This window comes from Eschrichtius robustus, chromosome 12, assembly GCF_028021215.1.
Source record: "Eschrichtius robustus isolate mEscRob2 chromosome 12, mEscRob2.pri, whole genome shotgun sequence".
Taxonomy (NCBI): Eukaryota; Metazoa; Chordata; class Mammalia; order Artiodactyla; family Eschrichtiidae; genus Eschrichtius; species Eschrichtius robustus.
In genome coordinates, this window is record NC_090835.1 from 7,605,185 (window position 1) to 7,631,277 (window position 26,093).

Sequence of the window (26,093 nt, forward strand, 5' to 3'; positions counted from 1 at the left end):
GCAGTTGGTGAACAGTAGAGAAAACATGGTCCTTGTACTTTTCCAGTCCTGTGGACTGCTGACCAACACTTAGAGGTTTAAATGGTTTCTTTTGTGAGAGGTGAAAGGCTGTTTGTTCTATGTTGAACCCATAATAGTGAAACTGTGCATTCTGATGACGTTAAGAACTCCAGTCTAGGATATAAGACCCTTTCTTAATTCCAGTTCATTCTCAAGTGTGAGGTATATCAGAGAGAAACCACACAAGGACTGTTGGCTCTGCTGCTAATGTGAACTCTATTCTTTCAAAGTAAAGAAGTACTGTGTCCTTTTATTCTAAATGAGACATCAAAAGTTAGTATGTTATGGACATGACACTGAAAATCTAAGCTGAATGCAGCCACAAACTCCAAAAAGTAAACTGAATACAGAATGCCACATAAAACCCCAACTCTTTGTCGCACAGAAGCACTGTTTTTACAAGGACTTGATGTTTAGGTTATTTCATTTTCCACTGTCTTGGGAAGGACTTTCTGCTACTGGAAAAACAATTAAATATGAATAGTGACTGAGAGAAAATAAAAGAACTTACACACAAAGTTTTTAATTCAAAGATATATCAGTTCTCTAGTCCTTTAGAGAAGCCAACAAAAATACTTTGACAGGTTTATGTTTGACTTTGAAAAGCATCACCACCTTTGTGTGCTGAAAGGAAAATAAAATTTCTTTAAATATGGCTTGTTGGTCCCATACTTCATCTACCAGTGTAATCACTGCTGTTTACAAATAGAAATGTCTACTTAGTTCTATCTATTTATCTGAATAACATGCATATTGTAATTTTTAAAGCAGATAGTAAACTTTTCTGTAGGTCTCGTGAGATTTCATCTTGTCACGGGGCAAACACTTTTACAAAGTGTAATCTTCATTTTTTAAAGTTGAGGTGAAGAACTTGAGCAACTAAATAACAATGCTGCAGAGGCAATGAAATGTAACCTCATGATCTGATTATGCTCTCTGCCTTTCCCTTACGCCAGGGTAGCTTTCTACCTGCTACAATGGAAAACAGGAACTGCTATAAAGCCTGAAAATAAAATGTTCTAAACCCGAATCCCAGAGTATTTTAGTAGGCTTCGCATCTTTAAAGCATTTTAAGAAAAGTACTAATTGCCCAACTACAACAGCTCCAAAGAAAAGCTCTGCTTTCTCTTAAGGCTTGTTCCATTCTATTCACACCTTTTGCTATCTAGGGTGAAGAGATTTACACCAAACTTCACTTTTATTAATACTATTTTTCTCTCAAAAGCAAGTTCTTCATGCTGACATTTCCACTGTCAGGAAGCACTGGCCGCACTACTAATGGTCTTCAGTCTTTGCATTACCAAGGAGGTCTTTCTCCATCTTGTTCTGAAGATGAACAAAAATTTGAGGTGTACGTTTCAGAAGATAAACTGCAGCATGAAGACCCCCTATGTTGACCCAGACGGTATGTACCTTCCGCCATAGGTGTCCCATTCCAGATAATGCCTGTGTACACACAAAAAGTAGAAAAGTAATTAGCTGATAACTGCTTCTCTACCAACCAGGGGTCTTAGTAAGAAACACTGGGAGGAAACAAATCTTATTGAAATATCCCCAAGTGTACTTAAAAAGGTCCTAAAGTTATCATGGGCTGAGTTTTCAAGCTAACGTACAGCACCTTAGTAAAGCATTTCTTGTCCTGGGTCAGTAGTACAGCTTGGCCTGTCCCTGGCCTGCAGACACGGCTCATCTCCTGTAGGCAAGCTGGATAAAGGTTCCAGTTTCTCTTCTTGGAGCCCATCCTATAAAAGAAGGTCTAATGAGTCACTTACTTTTGCAAAAAGTAAGTAGGACTATATGAAATGAGAAGTTACTAAAAACTCATTCGCATTGCAATAAGAAAGTCCTGAGGTATGAAAAATAGTTGCCTTTTAGAGCCAGAGCTTTGCCATTACATGTCAATGAAATGATTAGATTTAGTAAGTTGTTTAGAATTCTGAATGGTATGAACTGGTTATGGAAAAGATTTGACACCTATAATAGTTATGTAAGTTGTCCCCTTAATGAGTATAAGCAATCATTATGTAAATGAAACCAGTGATTAAAAAATATCCTGAGAAACAACCAAGTTTTTCTGAACCTTTCTCTGAAGTATTAATGTAATTCAACAATGGGCTACAAAGTGGATAAACCTGTGATGGTCAGGATCAAAGTGTAGTTAATAGATTCCTGAGTTCTCAGAAGAAACAAAATGGGTGAATCTATCATATTGTTACATTCTTAAGTGAAAAACTGTTAAGTCTGCTAAAAGAAATGGAAGATTTCTGACAGAATAAGCTCAAGGAAAATACAACAGATTCAGAAGACAAGTGGGTACTAATATAACAAATGAAAGTAAAACATTTTTTTACAAGTCCCACCTTTTTCCAAATGGCATGTCTGTTACAATAATGTCCACAGAGCCAGTTCTTAGTGGCAAGTTGCAGATATCCCACTGAATAGTATCTATGGGCAAGCCCCAGGACAGTTTGCTGTGGCGACAAAAGAAAAGGTGCTTCAACATATCCTGAAGAATGAAATTTTAAAAGACTTTTCTTCTGAAGAGACTGCTATAAAATACAAAAACTAAAATAATATCAGTGACAACATCAACAACTTAGTAAAAAATTTTAAAGTAGCGGGTAGGCAGAAAGCATAGGTCATAAGCTAAAACTTTTATAATGACAATCTGTAAGAAACAAGTAGATTAAAATATTAGTTAAGACTGGTTTTCAAAAGATGTCTATATCTGTTTCATCTACAATTTAAGAAGACAGATTAAGGGGGAAAGACCGTTAGCACAAAGAACTGTAGTACACAACTTGAAAACAGTGTTAAGGCAGTTAATTACATAACTGATGATGTAAAAACATTGTTGATGAAACATACACTGGAAAACAGAACACTGAAGAGAAAAAAGATGATGAGGTGACACATCTGAAGGATAAAGTTTGGTAAGTCTACACAGAAATAACAGGAGACCTAAAGAAAAAGATACGTAAAATTAGGAAATATAGAGGTGCTGGTCTTAAGATTAAGAAACATGTATCATACTATAAAAAAACAAGAGAACAAAAAAGTTAACATCCAAAAAATAATGACAGAAGGCAGAATGAATATAATAATATAAATGATATAAATCCTCCCCATTAAGGCAAAGCTACTAGTTTAAGAAACAAAATTATAACAGGCAATAATAATGCACAGGCTAAAAATTAAAAGCAAATCAAAGATTATGAGCAGAAATTAAATGTTGTAATATTGATATTTAATAAAGAATTTAAGAAAAAATAAAATGCAATAGAGGTAATCACTACATAATAGGAAAAATAGAAATATTAAAAATATGTATTACACTCACAAGCACCAATAGCTGCAATAAAACAGAACAAAAAAAAGGCAAAAAATATTAAAAGTCAATGTAAGATTGGGACTTCCCTGGTGGTCCAGTGGTAAAGAATTCTCCTTCCAATGCAGGGGATGTGGGTTTGATCCCTGGTCGGGGAACTAAGATCACACATGCTGCAGGGCAACTAAGCCCACATGCCACAACTACTGAGTTCCTGCGCCTCAACGAGAGAGCCCAAGTGCCAGAAACTCACAGCTAGAGAGAGAAAAATCTACACACCACAACTAGAGAGAGGCCCGCTCGCCACAATGAAATATCCCGCATGCCTCAATGAAGACCCCGCGTGCTGCAACTAAGACCCGATGCAGCCAAATAAATAATAAAAATAAATACTTTTTAAAAAATCAAGGTAAGATTGATAGAAATAGTACAGGTTGAACAGACAAAAAGTGAAGATGCAGAGGATATGAAAAACAAATATGATAAAATATTCAGAAAATAGAAATTATTTGCTTAAAATGTCAGGTTTCAAAGAAACCCTAGTCATGTACTACACCTCAGGAAAAATCTCAATAAATATAAAACAAAATATACCATAAAAATTCATTAATCACAATAAAACATAATATAAAAATAAACTAAAAGCTTTTAACTACTTATGTATAAAAAATGATCTAAACCATTGGTCCTCAAAGCTGGGCCACGGACCAGCAGCATCAACATCACTGGGAAGCTTGCCAGGAAATGCAGACCCTCAGGTCCCATCCTAAACCTACTGAATCAGAATCTGTGCGTAGTTAACAGGTTCCCCAGGTGATTCATTTGCACATTAAAGTTTGAAAAGCACTGTCCTAAACAATTAGATCAGAGAGAATCAAGTATATAACCAACCATATAGAAAGTAACCAAAACAGATTTATCAAAATCTATAGGATATGGTCAACAGGAGTACTTAGCATAAAAGTCAGCTCTAGTCAAAACTTTTATTAAAAAGAAGACATTTACAGCATATAACTTAAGATTTTAGATAACAAATGAAAAAACCTCAATAGGAAATAGGAATAAAAAACAAAAAGCATCAAGCATAAAACCACAGAACAAATAGTATATGAAAGAACAAAACAAAGCACTGGCAATCTAATCAAAAGGGAAAAAAAAAAACTAGCAAAGAAAAGAGGATAAGCAGTATACAGACATAAAATAATATTAAGGCATACCATGTATAAATAATAAATATGAAATTTTGCATAAAATGAACAAATATTCTTAAAAACAACTGATTTCTACTTACAAATATAAACCTCACACTAAGGGTCATGGAGGCAGCTGTGAGGTCAATCATGGGATATAATGACTTCCTGTGCTCCTGGATATGAAGCACCTGTAAGACCTAACAAATCTGCTTACCGCTACATATTTCTGCCACTTTATAAGAAAATGAAGGACTCCAGCAGAGGAGACCAGAGAAACAATTTTGTGATGAGGCCTCTCGTAGGAAACTGCAGACCAAGTGCTATTTCAACCAATTCTTCCCAAAGACAGCTGAGACTGTGAAAGAATGGTGAAAGGCTGGCACAGATGGTGTCTTCAAATGTAATTTGTAGCAGTGGGTTAGGGCTTAAGGTACTATAGCAACATACATCTCAGGATGGGAAATTTCCCAGAGGCTAACGGACTTTCAATGCACAGATATCAAAGGGATATGGTTGAAGGACCTTGGAATATTTTGCTTGGAGAAGAGAGGATGTGGAGAGCTGGGATGGAGGGAGAGGAGGGTTGGTAGCCCTTCAAATATCTGATGCTAATCATCACTGTGACACAGAGATAAGATTTTTCTTTACGGACTCAAGTGGAAGAAAAAACCCAGATCTGTACAAGGTACAGGGAGAGATTCAAGTTCCCTAAAAGATATGACTAGCACTCAAAGCTGTGCTAAGCTGGAATCAACAGCCTTCAGAGTCATAAGAGGTGTTTATACAGGCTGGAAGACCACTGGTCAGGATCTCCTACAGGACATTTAGGGACTGTAGGGACAGCTTTCAGGTCTCTTCCAACTCTGAGATTTAAGTGCCAAATAACAGAGGAAAGGCTAAATAAACTGTAATATTTCTGTACAATGGAATATTATGCAGTCATTAAAAAAGATTGAATAAAAACATAAAAAGCATTTGAAATTTTTTAATGTTTTCAACTGTTTAATTGCGTAAGAAAATATTAATATTTTAATATGTACTTGTTTTATAAGAACCTAGAAATCTTGAATTGAGAAAATGATTACAAAGCGTGTCTGAGTGTCAGTCTGAGTTATGAATGAATTAGGTCCTGGCGCCCATTTGATCTTGTAAGACTACAATCACCAAAAGTGGTCCTGAAGCATACTAACAAGAGGACATGAAAGCTAATATGTGTGGGGTATGCAAACATTTGGATATTAGATTATTTTCCCCCCAGTATTTCTCTAATCCTTATAGCATTAAGCAGAGGATTGAGTTCCTTGTTTGTGTTCAATTAAGTTTCAGATATGAGAGTGCACCGCTGCCACTTCTGTCCTCTTCCCCGACAGCTAGGAGGACAGCTAGGGCCCCTTCTCTCACCCCCTTCACGGGGTGCCTTCTCCAAACTACATCACTTATTCAATACTAAAACATTTCCAGAGAAAAGACCACTAGTCAGTTAAGAGCAGTCTTGTGCCTGTGTTAAACCCCCAGCTGGATGCCTGCATGCACTAATGGAAAACTTATGAAATTAAAATGAATCTATGCAATTCTTCCACTACCTGGGAAAAAAGATATCTGAATAAAGAAAGAAAAAGGAAGACAGAAATAAAAATAGCTGCATTAGGGTGGGGGAAATTATAGTTAAATTTAAAATATTTTAAAAATAGAAATTAGTTTCAATCAACTTTTAAAATTTAAATGGAGTCTCAATATATTCATTTGGCTATAATACTGTCACAATGCACTGGGTGTATCAGTTCATAAAGCCAATACAAAAAGTGATTATCGGACTTCCCTGGTGGTGCAGTGGTTAAGAATCCGCCTGCCAATGCAGGGGACACAGGTTTGATCCTGGTCCAGGAAGATCCCACATGCTGCAGAGCAACTAAACCTGTGCACCACAACTACTGAGCCTGTGCTCTAGAGCCGCAAGCCACAACTACTGAGCCTGCGTGCCACAGCTACTGAAGCCCAGGCGCCTAGAGCCCGTGCTCTGCAACAAGAGAAGCCACCGCAATGAGAAGCCCGTGCAACGCAATGAAGAGTAGCCCCCACTCGCCGCAACTAGAGAAAGCCTGTGTGCAGCAACGAAGACCCAACGCAGCCAAAAAGAAATAAATAATTAATTTAAAAAAAAAGAAAAAAGAAAAGTGATTATCTAAGTCTAAGAGATGCTACAAAATCTTTTAAATTAAAATTTTACCCTTCTTTGACTTGGCTCTTGGTCAATAAAGATGAGATGTTATTTGCTGCTCTATTCACAGCCAACGGATTATTATCACCAGCAATGTGATAACAGTTAGACCATTCTGTAGCCCCCTAAAAGACAAGAGTATATATGAAAACAGAAGTAGCAAACTACAAAAAAAAAAAATGAAAAAATGATTAAAGGTAAAATCATTTCAATCACTTGTCAATAAACAAGACAATCCAATCCAATCCAATCATCCAGTGCTTTTCTAAAGTGGCAAAATACTGCATGCTGTCAACTTTGCTATTCCCCTTGCTTGAAATGCCCTCCTGTTCTTTCTGTTTGCTGAACTCTTACTCATCTCTCAAGGCCCAGCTCAAATGTCGTGCCCTCTGTGACATCAACCACAACTCTCCAAGCTGTCTCTCATTTGCCCCTCCAAAAGCACTTTGTACATGTATCTGCCACTGCCCTTGCTCTCTTCTTAATTATTTCTATACCTGTCTGCTGCTCAACAAGTCTGGGAACTCCTTAAGGATAGGTCTGTATGTCATTCAGTCCCTCACCCAGCAGTCTGCCACACAGTAGGCATTACAGACTTTAAATATAAATGCAGTTTGAAGACGTTAACCAAATCAAACTAACCTATATCCTTTTGTGATTATGGAATTTTCATATAATCCGATAACCTGGAATATTTGAGAATTTAAATAAAGTGTAATCTCTATTATATAGGCTTTTGAATGATAACCACCATATTCTTGAAAGGATTTTGTAATTAAAAAAAAAAATAAATTTATTTACTTTATTTATTTTTGGCTGTGTTGGGTCTTCGTTGCTGCATGCGGGCTTTCCCTAGTTGCGGCAAGCGGGGGGACTACTCTCCGTTGCGGTGGGCAGGCTTCTCATTGCGGTGGCTTCTCTTGTTGCAGAGCACGGGCTCTAGGTGCACGGGCTTCAGTAGTTGTGGCACGTGGGCTCAGTAGTTGTGGCACACAGGCTCTAGAGCACAGGCTCAGTAGTTGTGGTGCACGGGCTTAGCTGCTCCGTGGCATGTGGGATCTTCCCGGACCAGGGCTCGAACCCATGTGCCCTGCATTGGCAGGCGGATTCTTAACCACTGCGCCACCAGAGAAACCCAGGATTTTGTAATTTTAGATCAAAAACATGTCAGCAAAACAGAAATACCGAGCTTTCCATATTATTTGTGCAATGAGGTGACATACTGCCCTAGGCCTGAACAATGTTCTATGCAGATTAACAGAAGGTTTCTGATATGAAAGCAGAGACAGTTCTGCCCTTGGTTTAGGGATGAGTAACAAACATCTCCTCCTTCGTAAACAGTAATATCCCCTCATCTATGGACACAGGGCTTCTTAGCTTTTTCTTTTGCACAGACCCTTGAGGCTAATGGAGAAGGGTGATGTAGGGAGGATGATGTAGAGTTTGATGAAAGCCTCTTAGGTGATTCTGATTGCCCAGTATTCATTTTTTCTTCTAAACCTATTTAGATTTTCAGCCCCTGAAAGAGATGGGTTTTATAGTACTTCCAAGTTTTAAAGGCAGTATTATAAATCAAATACTTTGTACTTTGGTGAACAAACTGTCTATATACCCTTTCAAAATTTCATTCATTTTGATCATATACCAACCTAGGTTTTTCCATATTGACATCCTCATGCCTACCCCTACATGGAAATGCCTCAAACATTTTCTTTTTATCTTTTTTTTTTTTTTTTTGGTGGGGCTGAGAGCTCTTCTGGTCTCTCTCTAGCTCTGTTGCATATTTCTTGACATGTAGTGACCTTCACTGCTATTCCAGACAATAGACACATCATGGTTTAATGCTAGAGGAGCACACTCTGCTTTGTTCCCAGAATTCTTTGTGACAACAACTGAGTTTTCTCTGTGTGGCTCTTTAGCCAGAGTAAATTTCTCTAGCTGACACTAGCAGAAAACAGCAGTCATCTAGACTACTATGATTTCCTTCTGGGATTCTAATTCCCAGATAGCAGATGTCATTTTCTAATTGCAGTCTGGATTATTTTTCCCTTTGTGGGTTGTTTTGGACTTGCTCATCTGTCCAGTTTCTGCTCACTCACAGAATCTGTGGTATCTCCCTGCAGTTTATTCCCACTGGCTTTACATATACTATACGTAAGAACCTGCTATGTTTCACAAATTTAAGCAATTTTACTGCTGCCCTCTTCCAAATTATTTATTACAAAAGTTTAGATAATATTGATTCAATAATACGGATTCAAGGAGACTCTCCTGTTAAATGTTCTCCAATTAGAAAATGCCTTTCTATTTCTTGCTTTGCTTTAGGCAGTTTTTGAGTCCTCTCAATGTCATGGTATTTTCTGAAAACTTTGTAACCTTGCTAGACTTCCTAACAAACCTAACTAATGGTCACAGGCTTCCCCATCTTACAAGAACCCAGGAGGATGGAGAAGCATAGTCTCACTTTATAGAGATGAAATGCCCTCCTCCAGTTCATGCTTGAACCCTCAATTATCTTTTCTGTTCAAGTCTTCCCGTTTGTCTTTTACAGAAATGGGACTCACCAGTTTGTAATTCTCAGCCTCCTCTGTAATCCAGTGACTAAACATGACTTATAACCTAAATCTAGTCCTTGGCTATTTGTAATAAGTGGCTACATCCTTATCACAAAAGTTCCAGCTTTACTAGTGTAATTCACTCAAAACTCTTGGGTCCATGGACCTAACCTTGGTGATTTCATTATGTCTAATTTACCCATGAGTTCTAGAACATTCTGGGTGTATCACTTCCTTATCTAAAAGCTAAAGAAGGGCTTCCCTGGTGGTGCAGTAGTTAAGAATACACCTGCCAATGCAGGGGACACAGGTTCGAGCCCTGGCCTGGGAAGATCCCACATCCCGCGAAGCAACTAAGCCTGTGCACCACAACTACTGAGTCTGTGCTCTAGAGCCCACAAACCACAACTACTGAGCCCGCGTGCCACAACTACTGAAGCCCATGTGCCTAGAGCCCATGCTCCGCAACAAGGGACGCCACTGCAATAAGAAGCCTGCACACCGCAACAAAGACCCAACGCAGACAAAAATAAAATTAAAAAAATAATAAATAAATAAATAAATAAAAGCTAAAGAAAAGTTATTACCTCAATCGATATTGCCCCTGTTCCACACATCGGATCAACTATTATATCAGTAGGCTGAGGAGCACAGAGCCTAGAGAAGAAAACAGCCTATGTGAACAGACAAGACTTCCACAATGACTATTCCTAAAGCTTTAAGATGAAAGGCCTGTTATGAAGAAACAACAATTGATATTTATTTTAAAAATCAATTTGTAATTACATGTTGACTCTATATCCTAGCACTTAAAAAAAAAAAAATTACATATAACTAAAAGTCCCCTTTGACTACCATCCAAAATCCCATTTCACTTCCAAATGGAAATAGTTTCTAGATCTTTTAATATATGTGTGTATGTGCTTTTAGAAAACACATGTTATTTTGTATATAGACCTGTGTTGTTACATTTAAAACAACTCAAATGTGTCAAGTAGAACATGTATCAATATAAGTTTACTGGAAATTATTCATTCAATATTCCTTTCCTAATTAATTCAATTTTAAAGATAATAACATTGCTATAAAATAACTGCTTTACTTTGAGCACTTAGTATTTGCCAGGCATGGATTTAAGCTCTTTGCATGCATTATCTCTTTTAATCCTTTTAACAATCTTGTGAGATAGGTTACTATTATTATTCTCATTTACAGATAAGCTGATGCAAACCTATCCATGGACACAAAGCTAGTAGGTGACAGAGTCAGGATTAGAGGCATTACTGTTAGTGGCTTAAATGTTACCTCTTCTATGAAGCATCCCCTCCTCAGATAGGCGACAAGGTTTCTCTTTCCTTCTTTTGTTCTGCTATTCTTTCCACATTCTATTATGGTTCTCCCTTACAAAACTGAGATCCCTGGGGACTAACTCTGGATTCTTATTGTGATACCTGCCCAGCTCTACTTCTCCATTCCTGCCCCTCAACACATGGTAACAGAATCCTTGGCAACCCTCTTGGTAGTAAGCAACCCTGTACTCCCAGCCACTGCTGCTGGGTCTGGGTGAACACATGACTGAAACTATGTCAACCAGATTCTCTCTTCTAAGACGTGGGAACAAAGAGCTAGAAGACCTAGGCAGTATGGGGCTGGCTGGTTATTTAAAATTGGAAATACATAAATTTAGATGAGGGGCAGCCATTTGCACAGATGAGCAGAGACAAGAGCCCGTGGGCTCCCAGGGTAGATAAAAGTGACTGTCTAGGTTTCTGGTGGTTTTCTAAGATCTGGTTCCTACCCTTCTTAAGGTATGGCTTTTAGTTTTTCTGTGGATTTCCCAAGACTTCTCAGTATCTTGCCAGCAATTCCCCCTCCCACACAATCATCACTTTTTTTTAATCTTAAACTAGCTTACTTAGGTTTCTAACAGTTGCACCCAAAATAACTCTCCATATCCCTGCCTCCTACCATAATGCCTGGCAGTAGATAATAAAGGTTTGTTAAATGAATGAAGACTAGGAGCTCTTCCTTAATCAAACGGGTGCAGTTTTCTGTTGTTGTCATTGAATTGACAGGTTCCAATTGTATTGAACTAGGACTCCATGGATGAGCAGGGTAAAAGAGGAAGCAAAGATTGGAGGAGAAGGAAATACAATTAACTACCAGGCTATGCCAGGCACCATATGTAACAGGTATTTTGCATCTGTTTTTGCAATTTAGTCCTCACTAATAATCCTTTAAGTCTAACATCAAACCCATTTTGCAGTCTGGCAAACAGAAACCTAGAGAAAACAACTCGTCCTAGTGGTGGAAAGAAACACCCAATCAAAGGGAAAAGGGCAAAGGAGAAAGAAAGTTATGTCTTGCTCTTGGAAAAGTGGAAAATTTTCCATATGAGTATAAAATTTTAAAATACAAGTAAAAGCTCTCTGTGTTCACTTATACATTATACACATTAAAAAAATCTCTGCTTTCATCTGCTTCACTGCATAGAAATGAAACAAAGCAAAATCTGTTCTATTTCCCAACATGCAGTATATCCTTTCTAAACAGAAAAGTGATAACCACGTTCAAGAGGCAGATAAAAACTATCGTTCTCATTTTGAAATCAAGAAAATTGAGATAGTAATTAAGTGATATTTTCAGGATCTCAAGGAATCAACATTGGATACAAAGAAAGAGAGCTTTAGCTTTTTATCCTGTTCCTTAACTACTAGATTCTAACACAGTACCTCACAAATTACATTTTGAAGGGAAAATTCAAACCAAGTTGTCACTTTCATCTACATGGCAAACCCATTCTCTTACCTGAGCATCCCATAGGCAAGAGTAGATCTAAGAGTTGTGGGTCCAAAATGTGTGATATTTCTTCGGTGGAGACTCTCTTCTGTCAATGCAATGCCCACGACAATTTCATTATCATGGATATTCAAAAGAACCTATAAAATAAGACAGAATAAAATAGTTTTAGGGTTATTCGAACTGTACTTATCACTAAGATTTTACAATTTGAGGCTTTATTAATTTTTGTTACTTTATTACTGAGGTATACTTTGCATACAGTAAAATGCACAAATCTTAAGTGTGCAGCGCAGTAATTTTTACATATAAATGCTGTGTAACCACCATCATATAAAGATATATATTTTTTCTTGCCCTCTCAGTCAATACCCACCACAAATTATCATTAATCTGACCACTACCATGATAAACTATTGTCTTTTTTTTGAGCTTCATATAAATGAAATCATTTAAGAATATCCTATTTTAAAATTTTAAAATCTATTTTATTCTCCTTTTAATTCACCATATTCACAAGTTAGCTATGACCAGATTCCCCCTGAATTTTTATAAGAGAAACACATTTTGAAGGTTTCCAGGTTTTTAATATGCATTTTTAAAATTTTTAACTTTTTTGGAAAAAATTCCAAACATCCAGAAATGCTTACCAGAACACTGGCACAACGAACTCTTAAGTATGCTCTTCACTTAGATTAACCAACTGTTAACGATGGGACACATTTGCTTTAACACCTATTATTTTTTTAGTACTTTTTAAAACTTGACTCAAGTAATGTCTGTGAAAGAATGTTTCTTTTTGGTCTTAGTTATAGTTTTTCTAACACACAGTTAAATATATACTATTCAAACAAAAATAAAAGTAAAAATAAAATACGTTCTGCAATCTTCCACCTAAAATTTCCTCATCATGATCTTAACAGCAGCAGCTAACACTTACCTAGCTATATGCAAACCACTGTTCTACACACGTTATATTTGTTACCTCATTTCATAGCCACACCCTCTGAGCTAGGTATTATTATCCTCCTTTTATAGATAAGGAAATTAAGGCACAAAGAGGTCAGTTTACTTGCCCAAAGTTATACAGCTCGTAAACTGGGATTTAAATCCACGTAGTATGGCTCCAGAATCTGTACTCTGAGCTCCCATGCTAACTTCTGGACATCACTGTTCTAGTTAGCCTATTCATTCTCATAACAGCTGTTACAAGAAAAAAAAGAACGGGGACTTGTTCTTCTGATTTGATATGCAAAAAAAAAAAGTTACAGAGAGAACAGGCAACTTGCCCCAGATTCAAGTGTCCCAAAAGCAACAGTAAATGACTCCTTGGTGAAAACGTCAGCTGCTAGGGGCCTTTTAGGCTGTCAGAGATGGAAAGACTTGTTAGTATGGCTCACATGTGAATCACCCTTATAGTAGAAGATTGAGACCAAGGAGGGTAAGCATGTTAAAAAGAAGTATCTGGGTTTGGGAATCTAGCAGAATTGAAGAAAGAGGACAGCTGGCTCTAGCATGAGTATTAGCAATGATGTCCTGATTTTAGAAGGTCGAGGTTTGTTTTAATGTATTCCACTTCAGAAGCAAAGTCTGAAACCAAGACACACAAAATAGTTGTTTTAATTCTTTTGTATTTTATAATCTGAAAGTCCACATAATGTTGTAAAAAGCACTAGATTAGAAATTAGAAAATTCAAGTCTTAATAGCTCCCATCTATTAAGCATGTAGTATAGACCAGGTATCACACCAGATACTTAAAATGTATAATCTCAATTAACCTTCAGGACACACAGGTATAAACTATTATTGGCTCCATTAGAAACAGAGGCTCAGAGAGAATAACTTGTCCAAAGGTACACAGTTAGGGAGTCAAAAGTTGGATCTAGCTCTGTCTCCATAGCCCATGCTCTTGTTAATAATACCCTACAGTTTTCTTTCTTTGAGACATCTTTGTCTGGTTTTGGTATCAGGGTGATGGTGGTCTCGTAGAATGAGTTTGGGAGTGTTCCTCCCTCTGCTATATTTTGGAAGAGTTTGAGAAGGATAGGTGTTAGCTCTTCTCTAAATGTTTGATAGAATTTGCCTGTGAAGCCATCTGGTCCTGGGCTTTTGTTTGTTGGAAGATTTTTAATCACAGTTTCAATTTCAGTGCTTGTGATTGGTCTGTTCATATTTTCTATTTCTTCCTGGTTCAGTCTCAGAAGGTTGTGCATGTCTAAGAATTTGTCCATTTCTTCCAGGTTGTCCATTTTATTGACATATAGTTGCTTGTAGTAATCTCTCATGATCCTTTGTATCTCTGCAGTGTCAGTTGTTACTTCTCCTTTTTCATTTCTAATTCTATGGATTTGAGTCTTCTCCCTTTTTTTCTTGATGAGTCTGGCTAATGGTTTATCAATTTTGTTTATCTTCTCAGAGAACCAGCTTTTAGTTTTATTGATCTTTGCTATCATTTCCTTCATTTCTTTTTCATTTATTTCTGATCTGATCTTTATGATTTATTTCCTTCTGCTAACTTTGGGGGTTTTTTTGTACTTCTTTCTCTAATTGCTTTAGGTGTAAGGTTAGGTTATTTGAGATGTTTCTTGTTTCTTAAGGTAGGATTGTATTGCTATAAACTTCCCTCTTAGAACTGCTTTTGCTGCATCCCATAGGTTTTGAGTCGTCGTGTAGACATTTCTCCAAAGAAGATATACAGATTGCCAACAAACACATGAAAGAATGCTCAACATCATTAATCATTAGAGAAATGCAAATCAAAACTACAATGAGATATCATCTCACACCGGTCAGAATGGCCATCATCAAAAAATCTACAAACAATAAATGCTGGAGAGGGTGTGGAGAAAGGGAACCCTCTTGTACTGTTGGTGGGAATGTAAATTGATACAGCCACTATGGAGAACAGTATGGATGTTCCTTAAAAAAATAAAACTACAACTGCCATACGACCCAGCAATCCCACTACTGGGCATATACCCTGAGAAAACCATAATTCAAAAAGAGTCATGTACCACAGTGTTCATTGCAGCTCTATTTACAATAGCCAGGACATGGAAGCAACCTAAGTGTCCATCGACAGACCAATGGATAAAGAAGATGCGGCACATATATACAATGGAATATTACTCAGCCATAAAAAGAAACGAAATTGAGTTATTTGTAGTGAGGTGGATGGACCTAGAGTCTGTCATACAGAGTGAAGTAAGTCAGAAAGAGAAAAACAAATACTGTATGCTAACACATATATATGGAGTCTAAGAAAAAAAAATGGTCATGAAGAACCTAGGGGCAAGACGGGAATAAAAACGCAGACCTACTAGAGAATGGACTTGAGGATACGGGGAGGGGGAAGGGTAAGCTGGGACAAAGTGAGAGAGTGGCATGGACATATATACACTACCAAATGTAAAATAGATAGCTAGTGGGAAACAGCCACATAGCACAGGGAGATCAGCTCGGTGCTTTGTGACCACCTAGAGGGGTGGGATAGGGAGGGTGGGAGGGAGGGAGATGCAAGAGGGAAGAGATATGGGGATATATGTATATGTATAACTGATTCATTTTGTTATAAAGCAGAAACTAACACACCATTGTAAAGCAATTATACTCCAATAAAGATGTTAAAAAAAAAAAAAGCTTTGTAGCCTCAGTTTAATTGTCCATAAGATTGGGTTAGTCTTGAAAATTCTACACATTTATAATGATAGCCTTCTTGAATCATCACAGTAAGAGCCTGCACTTACCTCCACATCAAAGTTGGTCATGTCAGCCTTCCACTTAAAATAATCTTGAACAGCACCCCCAAAATCTCTTGCCGCCTCATTTGAGGAAAAGCAATGTTTCTCTCCTGCCCTGTTGCATGTGACTCTAAACTTCAGCACTTCAGGATCAGTTTCTTCTTTTGAGCTTTCCTCAGTCTCATCTTTGCAAGATGTCAAATCATCACCTACTAATGTTGATATCTCTTCTTTGATGGCTGGATTTTCATAATAGTCTAAGATCTGTGAATCTAAGACATTGTTAGTGAACTCTTTTTTGATATCTCTCTCATTTGTTTTGTCTCCTCGTCCACTTTCAATCTTCTCTTTACTTGAATTCTGATTTATCTTTTTGTGCTTTGTTTTTTTTTTCTTGAAACAAGTGTTAATTTTCCATATTTTTAAAGGGTCTGACCATGGAAGCTTCCCAGCCAAGTCCTCAAAATCCTTTAGAACTTCTTCCTATAAAAGAGAGAATGAAATCCATTCATTTCATTCCTTTCTCACCACTTTAATTGAACAAATAAACCCCTACTTTGCCTATAGACTACATTAATTGTTATGTTGGGGGTGGCAGGAGTACAGGACAAAAGAGTAAATAATATAATGTCTGCAACTGAGGAAATTAAAGTCTCACTGAAAATTAAGATTTACACAAATTAAGGCTACTACAGAATAATATAACACAGAATGGTAGATCAGAGGCTGGGGTTCAAGATTAAAATGTAAGCAAATAAGGAACTATTAACAGTGGTTACCTCCAGTGAGGGGAAACGAGTGGATGAAAGACAGGGGAGGGAGGGCAGCTTACCTCTCACTGACTTCCTTTTGAATTTTGTGCTGTGTATACATATTAACTATTTTTGAAAAGAAAAAACCCAAACCTTAAACAGTTAAAAATCTATCTATCCAATTTCTAAATAGTATCTATAGTCATCTTTTAGAAAAGTAAATCTGATCATGCTTAAAGCCCCTCAACAGCCTCCCATTACACCTCCCAAAATTTAAATTCCTTAAAAAGCCCAAACAACCCGACTCTTGTCTGTGTCTCTTACATCACTTCAGGATCATTCTCTCCCTAGCTTCGTACCTCTGCTTGGAATGTATTTGCTTCACATGGCCTCTCTGCACTGCTGGTTCCCTTCTCATTATTTAACAGCAATTTAAAAGGCACATCCTTTGAGAGACCTGCTGTACTTAAAGTAATCCTCTCAAGTCATGCTTTTCTCATTTTATTTTCTTTAGATAACTTAACATTATCTAAAGTTATTAGGTTTAGGCTCCTCCCAGAAGGTAAGCACAGGGTGGAAAGACCTTAGCTGTCTTGACCATTGCTATAAACCACACATCTAGAGCAGTGTCTGGCATAAAAAAGGTGCTCAGTAAACAGCTAATGGATAATATGGTTAAATGTTAAAATGGGTGGTACAGAGCCGTGCTGTCCAATTCAGCAGCCACTAGTCACATACAGCTACTGAAATATTTTAAATGATTTAAAATTAAAAATTCAGTTTCTCAGTCACATTAGCTACACTTCACATGGCTATCATGCTGTACAGCATAAACATACAACATTTCCATCAGAAGTTCTGGTGCAGAGCACTGGCGCAGACAGTATATGTTACTGAAGATCAAAGTAGAAAGAAATCAGTGCTGACTGATGGAGCTGAGACTTGAATTGGAAGTGAGTGAAGGCTCTAATACTACTTGAAACCTGATGAAATAATGGTAGTATCAGGTTGGGCAAATTCAATTTTATTTACAAATAATTTCCGTATAAAGGGCATCTACAGGACTTGCAGGTTTAACATGGTGGGATAACACTGGTACAGCCCCTTTCTTTCTTCAGAAACCACTCTAAAAGAAAAGAAAAACAGAAATACCAACTCTATCCTAATAGAATCTACATGGTATCTGTAACCTAGAAACAGAACATAAGAATTCTAACATAAGAATTCCCAGGTTCAGTGAAGGTAAAGCAGAGGTGCAGGGAGACACCAGAGGGAGAATGACTACAGATCTCAGACAAAGGGGAGAGCAGTCTGCAGAGCAGTAGGAAATAAACTCTTCTCTGGAACAGCAGGGAAGAAGTACATGCACTGAGAGGGAGCATCCCTGAATCTCGTTTGTACCCAGAAGCAGCAGAGGAGAGAAATGGAGGCTGAACAAGGAATCTCATAGACATGCTCTATTTGCTGGAAACAAGAGTAGAGATGGGGAGAGATACTCTACATTGTGAATAACCCTAAAGCTGCTGAACGCTTCCGGCTAGCGAGAAGTAATGGTTAAAAGAACTCGTTAAGTGGTATGGAAATTACACCTCAATAAAGCTATTTAAAAAAAGAAGGAAGAGAACTCATTCACCACAACCTTTTGTCAAAAGGAACTTCACAGTGAATGAGGGGGATTTCTTGCTAGCTTGGAACAGTTCCTGAACCTCCTATAAACAGTAGGCCCAAGAGGAACTCCCTCATTCAAAGATGCGCAATTATCAAAAGTTATCAGCACCAGACTTATGTGAATGGAAAAAAGGAGAAAAGGGACAGAAAAACAAACAGCGGACAAAAACCAGTGACCAGAAAGACACTGCCACAGAGCAGCTGAAAACCATGATCAAATATGTTGACATGACATCAGAAAGTGTAATAAGGAAATACTGTTGCAAAATAAGAGCTCAAAGCAGAGATATAAAAGCAGGAAAAAGATGAGGGGAGCCGCCAGAAGGTGACGAAACAGGATCTTGTAGAGTTCAAAGAAAAAGTGGAATAAAAAAACAAACCACTGCAAAAATGAAGACCATATTGAAAGCACCACATATAAAAGCCACCGCTGAAAACACAGTAAGGGATGTGAAAAAAAGTAAAGCAAATACAATAAAAATGAGCAAAAATTTTAAAAAGGATTAGAGAGAACATGATAAAACATCAAAGATAGTCAAAGAGATCCTACTGTATGTATAACTGGTTTATCCCTGATGAAGGGATTTAAAATAAACAAAACATACTAAAAAAAAAATAATTCAAGAAAACTTTCAAGAAATATAAATGGAAGTGAATTTCTCTATAGACTGACACATCTTAACTGGAATTAGCAACAAGGAGATGTACACTGGTGAACTTCAAAGATTGAAAAAAAAAATCATCTGGGCATCATGCAAAAATAACAAAAAGCAACAAATAAGGAGGAAAAATAACAAGATGACTTCAGAATTTTCCATGGCAACATTTCATGCTAGATGAGAACAAACATTGCCTATGATATTCTTAAGGAAGGAAAGCGTGACTCCAAATTTTAAACCCAAACTATTAATCAAATAGAAAGGTGAAAGACAAACATTTGTGAACTCATGCCAGTCAAGAGATAAAAACTGTAACAAAAGGACAGGTAGTGTGCCTACAATCAATTTAACTATAGGACTAAATGAAAACAAATACAGGGATTATGAATGCAAAACAGAATGTAAATGTTACAAAGTGGCCTGTCATTGGAGGGGAAAGGGAACAGAAGACGGGAAGTAATTTAGCACACTGATATCCTCTTCTCTCATACCCCAAGGTCAAAGGATAGAAATTAACGCTTAGCAGAGAAAGTGCAAAACACAGGCAGTTTGGTGCTTCCAGAATATAACCTCAGTGACTTTTCATGCAGCATTAAAGCCTTTTCGGGTTTCATCCAATCTTTTAAATAAATAAATAAATAAATAAAGATGATTTTTTAAAAAGTATATTTAAAGGATTTAAAGGCATGTGGTTCAACACTAAGAAAAATTATAAAACTGGAAGGTGAAAGGGAAGGAAGAGAGATATGGGAAATATGCCAGTTTCATCACTGCTCTTAGTAGGGATTCAAAAATACTGTGTAAACAGTAGATTAAGTTGTATTTATAAAGGTAACAGCTAGAGAGCAAATACAAGCCTTCCAAATATTTTAAAACACGTGCACGGGGAAAAAGCAAAGAAAACGCTTAACATAAATTTTTATAAAGAAAGAAAAAGAAAGCAGAAGGTGTGTAGCATAAATGTGACAGAACCAAGACCAAACACTTCTGTCATATCAATAAACATCAATGGGATAAACTTATTAAACAGAAAAATGACCCTCAGACTGAATATGTACAAGGGTGTATATAGGATGTTCATTGCACTACTGTAATAGCAAGACTGTGAAAAATCCTAATGTCCTAAATGGGACCGATTAAATTGTGATACAGTCAAATCCAACAATGATATTGCCATGATCTCCAAGATAAATGAGAAAAAACACAGCCCAGGACAGTATGTACGTCATACTTCCATTTGTGTAAATATGTAAATAAAATACACATATTCATAAAATATCTCTAGAAGGATACAACTGGTAATAGTTGTTGCCTCCAAGGAGGGAAACACATGGTATGAAAATAGGGGAATACTTTTCACTGTATATCTTTTCAGTCTTTACAGTTTTGCTCTAAGTACATGTATAAACTAGCTTAAAAAAATTTAAATCACAGATGTTAGCCTTTTTTTAAAATCAGTTAATAAAAAGGCTAATAAAATTCATGATATCATCTGAATATTTAAAAATAAGAGAACCCATTAGAATGCTTAAACTAACAGGCTTTTATAAGCCATGAGAAAGTATAGTGCAACAAAGAAAAACTGATGGTCAACAGAATGAAAACTAGAAGCCAATGTTTAAAAACAAGGTTTTATTGGGGGCATGTTCCAAATTAAGTCCACAAAGCGAAGGGCTTAACAATTTCTCATGGTCATACACGAGAGAAGTTGCCCTTGCAGAGATTTGAAAATCTACCCTAGGGCTTCCCTGGTGGCGCAGTAGTTAAGAATCTACCTGCCAATGCAGGGGACACAGGTTCATGCCCTGGTCCGGGCAGATCCCACATGCCGTGGAGCAACTAAGCCCATGTGCCACAACTACTGAGCCCGAGTGCCACAACTACTGAAGCTCATGCACCTAGAGGCCGTGCTCCACAACAAGAAAAGCCACCGCAATGAGAAGCCCGCGCACCGCAACGAAGAGTAGCCCCCGCTTGCCGCAACTAGAGAAAGCCCATGTGCAACAACGAAGACCCAACGCAGCCAAAAGTAAAATAAATAAATAAATTTAAAAAAATAAATAAATAAAAGGTGAAATTATTAAAAAAAACGAAAAAGAAAGAAAGAAAATCTACCTTAATCCCTGCTGCTCTTCTTCTGGGACTTCCACCAGTAATATCTTTTGCAGTTACTTACAAGGCAACTCTGAAAACCTGGCTCATATAGAACCATTCCATAATATCAAATTCACCTCCAAAAACACTCAAAATAATACAAATTCTAAGATGACAAAAACATAGTAATTGAAGAAAATATTAATAACACCCTAGTAGGTTAGAGGCAAGAATTTACGATGGACACTTATAGTTTTAAAAAATATGTTAACATTTATTCATGTACAGAATTGACTATCACAATTTTGAAATACTTAAGAGCAAAAACTGTCAGTACGCTGCCTGTTATTTACTAGTTTTACAGATATGATATGGTTGGCAATGCCTATCAGAAGGCTGAAGGGTTATAAAACTAGTGTTAGAAGTTACATTTTTAGTTAATAAAATTATCATCTATTTTGAGTCTCAATTCTTTTAGGTCTGTTTTTTTCTAGGTTGGGGGTTCATATCAGTTTGACTGGAAATCAACCTGTTGTCAATAAATAAAAATTAGAGAATTAGACAGCACATCACAATTTTAAAAAAGATTATTTCTAATATAGGCAATAAAACTGAAAGAAAAAAGTTTTCAAGCATTTGACTCTGGAAACCAGACCAAAAAGCAATCTGAAAAATACCAAAGACTCACTGTGATCTATTTTCAGCCTTCAGCTTAGGCAGCATCTCAATATTTAGGAATCAGATGCTAAATACAAGTTGGGGACAAAGCTGTTATCCTAACAACTGAAGGAGTATTTAGATATTACTTTGGCTTTATTTCAAAAAACAAGCTAGAGAAGAAAGCAGGGCAAAAGGAGCATGATGAGAGAAAGTGTTATTTGTAGATGACACAAACTGTCACCTACTCTGGTTCACAGCCTAGAAGCAATTCTATTTTGAAACCGTATACATCAGCAAAGCTCATCTAAGGTGTCTTATCTTTTGTAAGAAAGTCAAACAATTTGTTCTATTTCTTGTAAGTTTTTCAATATTGATTTTTATTTCTTTGTTCTGTTATTCTTTCATCTTTTTAAAAACTGGAATACAATTATCATATAATATTATTTTAGTCTCAGGTGTACACATAATGATTCAGTATTTGTTTACATTGCAAAATGATCACCACAAGTCTAGTTAACATCTGTCACCATACCGTTAAAATTTTTTTTTCTTGTGACGAGAACTTTTAAGACCTACTATCTTAGCAATTTGCAAATGTGCAATACAGTATTATTAATTACAGTCACCATACTGTACATTATAGCCCCAGGACTTACTTATCTTATAACTGGAAATCTGTACCTGTTGACTCCCTTCACCCATTCCCCACCCCCTGCAATAATGATTTTTAAAAGCAACTTTTGCGATGGACTATCAATAAATCTCTGGATTTTACTGTAAAAGTCTCCCAGTATTCTATATTATAAAAGCAGCAGTAATGCTAAATGATACACAGAATGTGATCTTTGGGAAGATGGATGAAAATCAGCTACTGCATTTGGGATAGCTCACCTTTGTTTCTTTGAACTGGTAATCCTTAAACTCCTGAACAACCACAAATAAGTTATCAACTGATCTCAGACAGTGAACCTGAGGAGGGAAAAAAATGTTAGAAACAAATTTCTGCAAAAGCTTCTGAAGCGCATAAACTATAAACATTTAAATATAAAAATTAGGTACAAAGATTTTGAAGCAGCTAATACCTATAATTTGTATTTAAAATTTTTCCCAGCTTCTGTTCCTCTACAGAAAAGGAAAAAAGACAGATGGCAGGATAGAAGCTTGAAGTGTTACGTGGGCAACACGGGTCTTGGGGGGAAGGGAGAGACGAAGACAGTGAAGTGGGGCTTTATACTGCCCTCATGGCTCTCTGGGGTACTGTATAGGGTTTGAGCTCCAGCTCTGTGATTATTAGCTAAGCAACCCTGTGCAAATTACTTACTTCTAAGCTCAATTTTAGGAATAAAATTAATTAATCCTTAATTAATGAGGATAATGGTAAGGCCTATCTTTACAAAGCTGCTGAGTTATTAACTAAAACACTGGATGAAAAATACTTGCTTATCAATTCATCCCACAGATATGTAGTGGGTGTCTACTATATACCAGACACTAAGAGCTTGGGAGATATTGACCAAAAAAAATTAAAAAACAAACAGGCGACAATCCCTGCCCTCACGTGTCTTATGTAGTAATGAGATACAGCTTAGCTTTTACTTTAGTGGGATGGCAGTTTGCTGACCTTCACTTCTCACCTTCAGTGATTCCTAATTACTTTTGAGCAAGAATAAATTTGATACAGATAAAAAGAAAAATCTCTCCCGTTATGCTTCACCACTGAAGTCTAAACTTCAGCTAGATGCTGAAGTAAATAAATTCTAAGAGGCGTAGCAGATACTAAGAATTTCTTCATAAGTCTCACAGGATTCTTTCGGGGGAATTCATCCTCAGGAAATATTAGGATCACTTCTAAAAAATATAGCAGGGCTTCCCTGGTGGCGCAGTGGTTGAGAATGTGCCTGCCAATGCAGGGGACGTGGGTTCGAGCCCTGGTCTGGGAAGATCCCGCATGCTGCGGAGCGGCTAGGCCCGTGAGCCACAATTACTGAGCCTGTGTGTCTGGAGCCTGTGCTCCACAACACGAGAGGCCGCAATAATGAGAGGCCCGCGCAGAGCGATGAAGAGTGGCCCCCACTTGCCGCAACTAGAGAAAGCCCTCGCACAGAAACGAAGACCCAACACAGCCATAAGTAAAAATAAATAAGTAAAATTTAAAAAAATAAAAAATAAAAAATATAGCAAACCTAGTAGTCACACTTACAAATCAGTACCCAATGGAAAATGCAGTAATACTTTAAAATCACCTGATTTGGGCCAGAGCAAAGAAAAGCAATAAGGATTCCAGAGAGGTCTGTAAACTAGAAAGTAACCATAAAATGATCTATTTAGAAAACTATTTTAAACATTGCTTCATTCAAACCTGAGCCAGACTTTCCACTGAAATGTCAAAATATATCTTGCCCCGGTCTTTGCTGATTTTGCACGATGACCCCAATTTCTCTCTCACTTCATCTGCAGCTGTTTGCTCAAAACCAGTAGGCACAGTGGCTCCAATAGTGACTTGGAGATGTTCAGACTCACTTCTGAGGCCACTTTCTGTCACTTGTACAGACCTCTGGTTCTCATGAAGGTTCACATCTAGGAGCTGGTTAGTGGCTTCTTGAACATCAGACATATTGGTAGTGCTTCCAAGTTCCTGAATATAGTCTCTTTAAAAGTAGTACAGAAAAGAAAAAGAAATAATGCCTAAACGTTATCACCTCTTATTTCAACTATAACTAAAAACATCTGCTTTGGAAGTCTGGCAGAACAACACAACACAACTGATCAGTATTCACCAAAAACAAAAGGACTGAATAACATGGGTACAAAGTGGAGGATATAAATTATTATTAAACAAGCAATACAGATACTGTGGAAGAAAAGGAGACAGACACGAGTATTTCCACAGCATGAAATGTTTGGTTTGGGATCACCTATCTTGATGATAGCCATCGCATAACTACAACAGTTAATCCCAAAACAGAAGTTGCTAGAACACATTCAAAAATATTTCTACATCTAGTCCTTTTTCAGCTAGCAGTTAAGAACATGGGGCTTTGGAATTTCAGACCTGGGTCTGAATTCTTGCCCTCACCATTCAGGGGCTGAATGACCTAAAACAAGTTTATTCTCCATTGCCTCAACTTCCTCATCTGCCAAATGGGAACTGAATAATGCCTCTCAGAGTTGTTGTAAGACTTCAGTGGGAATAGCATACTGCCAGGCCCATGATTAAAACTTGCTAATTAAGGATATCTACCTTCCTCCTTGAAATGGATAGTGATTCATGCATTAAAAAATGATTAACTGAGCATCTACTATCTAGTGACTACAAATATTTGAATGCCTAGGACAGGCCAGGCTCTGGGATGCTTGGATGGGCATCAAGAGAGACCTGTGAACTATCTAAATCAGTAAACCAAATTTCCTTTATCTGAGCTTTTGGTAGGGTGGGGGGCGGGGTGGAGTAGGAGGGACTAGAGAGCTGGGTGGGAGGTGGAGATCAATAGTTCTCGGCAGATTTTCAAAGTTTTGTGAGCCAAAACAACTTAAGTACGCCCAGAGTATCTACACAGTTCTTGTTCTGTACCCGGGACAGGCGACAGTGTCTAACACAAATAAAAGTCAGTTCCTGCCATTAAGGAGCTCAAAATCACTGTGATACGACCTCCATCTGCTAAATAAGGCAGCTGAAGCCCACGAAAGGACGTATCCTACCAAGGTTAGAGAGCCAACCAGTGGCGCAGGCTAGAATGAAACCCACGTCTCCCGACTCCCACCCGCAGGGCCCTAATCACAGGATCCCGGGGAGCAGGTGAAGCCCAGGGAAAGGTAGCGAGAAGGGCTCCACCGTGGATCGGGCTGAAGTGCAGCCAGTCTCCGGCCCGGGTCGCAAGACGAAGGCCGCCCTTCCCTGCCGAGGGTCAGCAGCGCCCCACCGGGCCACTCCCACCCGCCTCCCGGTTACCGGCCGCCAGCGAATACCCTTCCGGCTCCCGGTCCCGGCGAGGCCAGCGCGCCCAGGTCACCCCGCCGGAAGCCGCCTCGGTGCCCCGGAAACGGAAGTCTGGTGGAGCGGTCACAGCGGCTCCGCGCTAGGGGCGGGCGCCGTTGCGAGGTCGCTGAGGAAAGAGCATGCGTGTAGAGGTCTGTGCGTCGTGGCGCGCATTACGTGGTGGTTGGCTCCTGCGGTTGGGGACCGGCTCCTCAGCAAGCTGAACCGGGGAGGCGGCGGGCGTCGTAGCCTGTCGTCATTGTAACTAACTTTAGAGAGCGCTTAGCGGCGCTGGCACTGAGTAAGCGCTTCACACGCGTCATTTAATTTGTTCCAATAACTCTCAAGTGGCAGGGGCCACCCCTCTTAAGGCCGGGGAAACTGAGTCTC

General features: G+C 38.0%; 1 protein-coding gene across 1 annotated transcript; it reads right to left on the reverse strand.

Annotated features, from left to right (window-relative positions):
* Positions 1-567: 567 nt before the first annotated feature.
* Positions 568-25,758, reverse strand: THUMPD3 (THUMP domain containing 3). The gene is given in 11 exon segments (XM_068557254.1): positions 568-1,392; positions 1,395-1,506; positions 1,679-1,802; positions 2,421-2,531; positions 6,809-6,924; positions 9,942-10,011; positions 12,163-12,293; positions 15,901-16,377; positions 22,619-22,696; positions 24,087-24,375; positions 25,694-25,758. Coding segments are annotated over 10 exon segments (1,509 nt in total). The 5' UTR covers positions 24,342-24,375; positions 25,694-25,758; the 3' UTR covers positions 568-1,357.
* Positions 25,759-26,093: the final 335 nt, after the last annotated feature.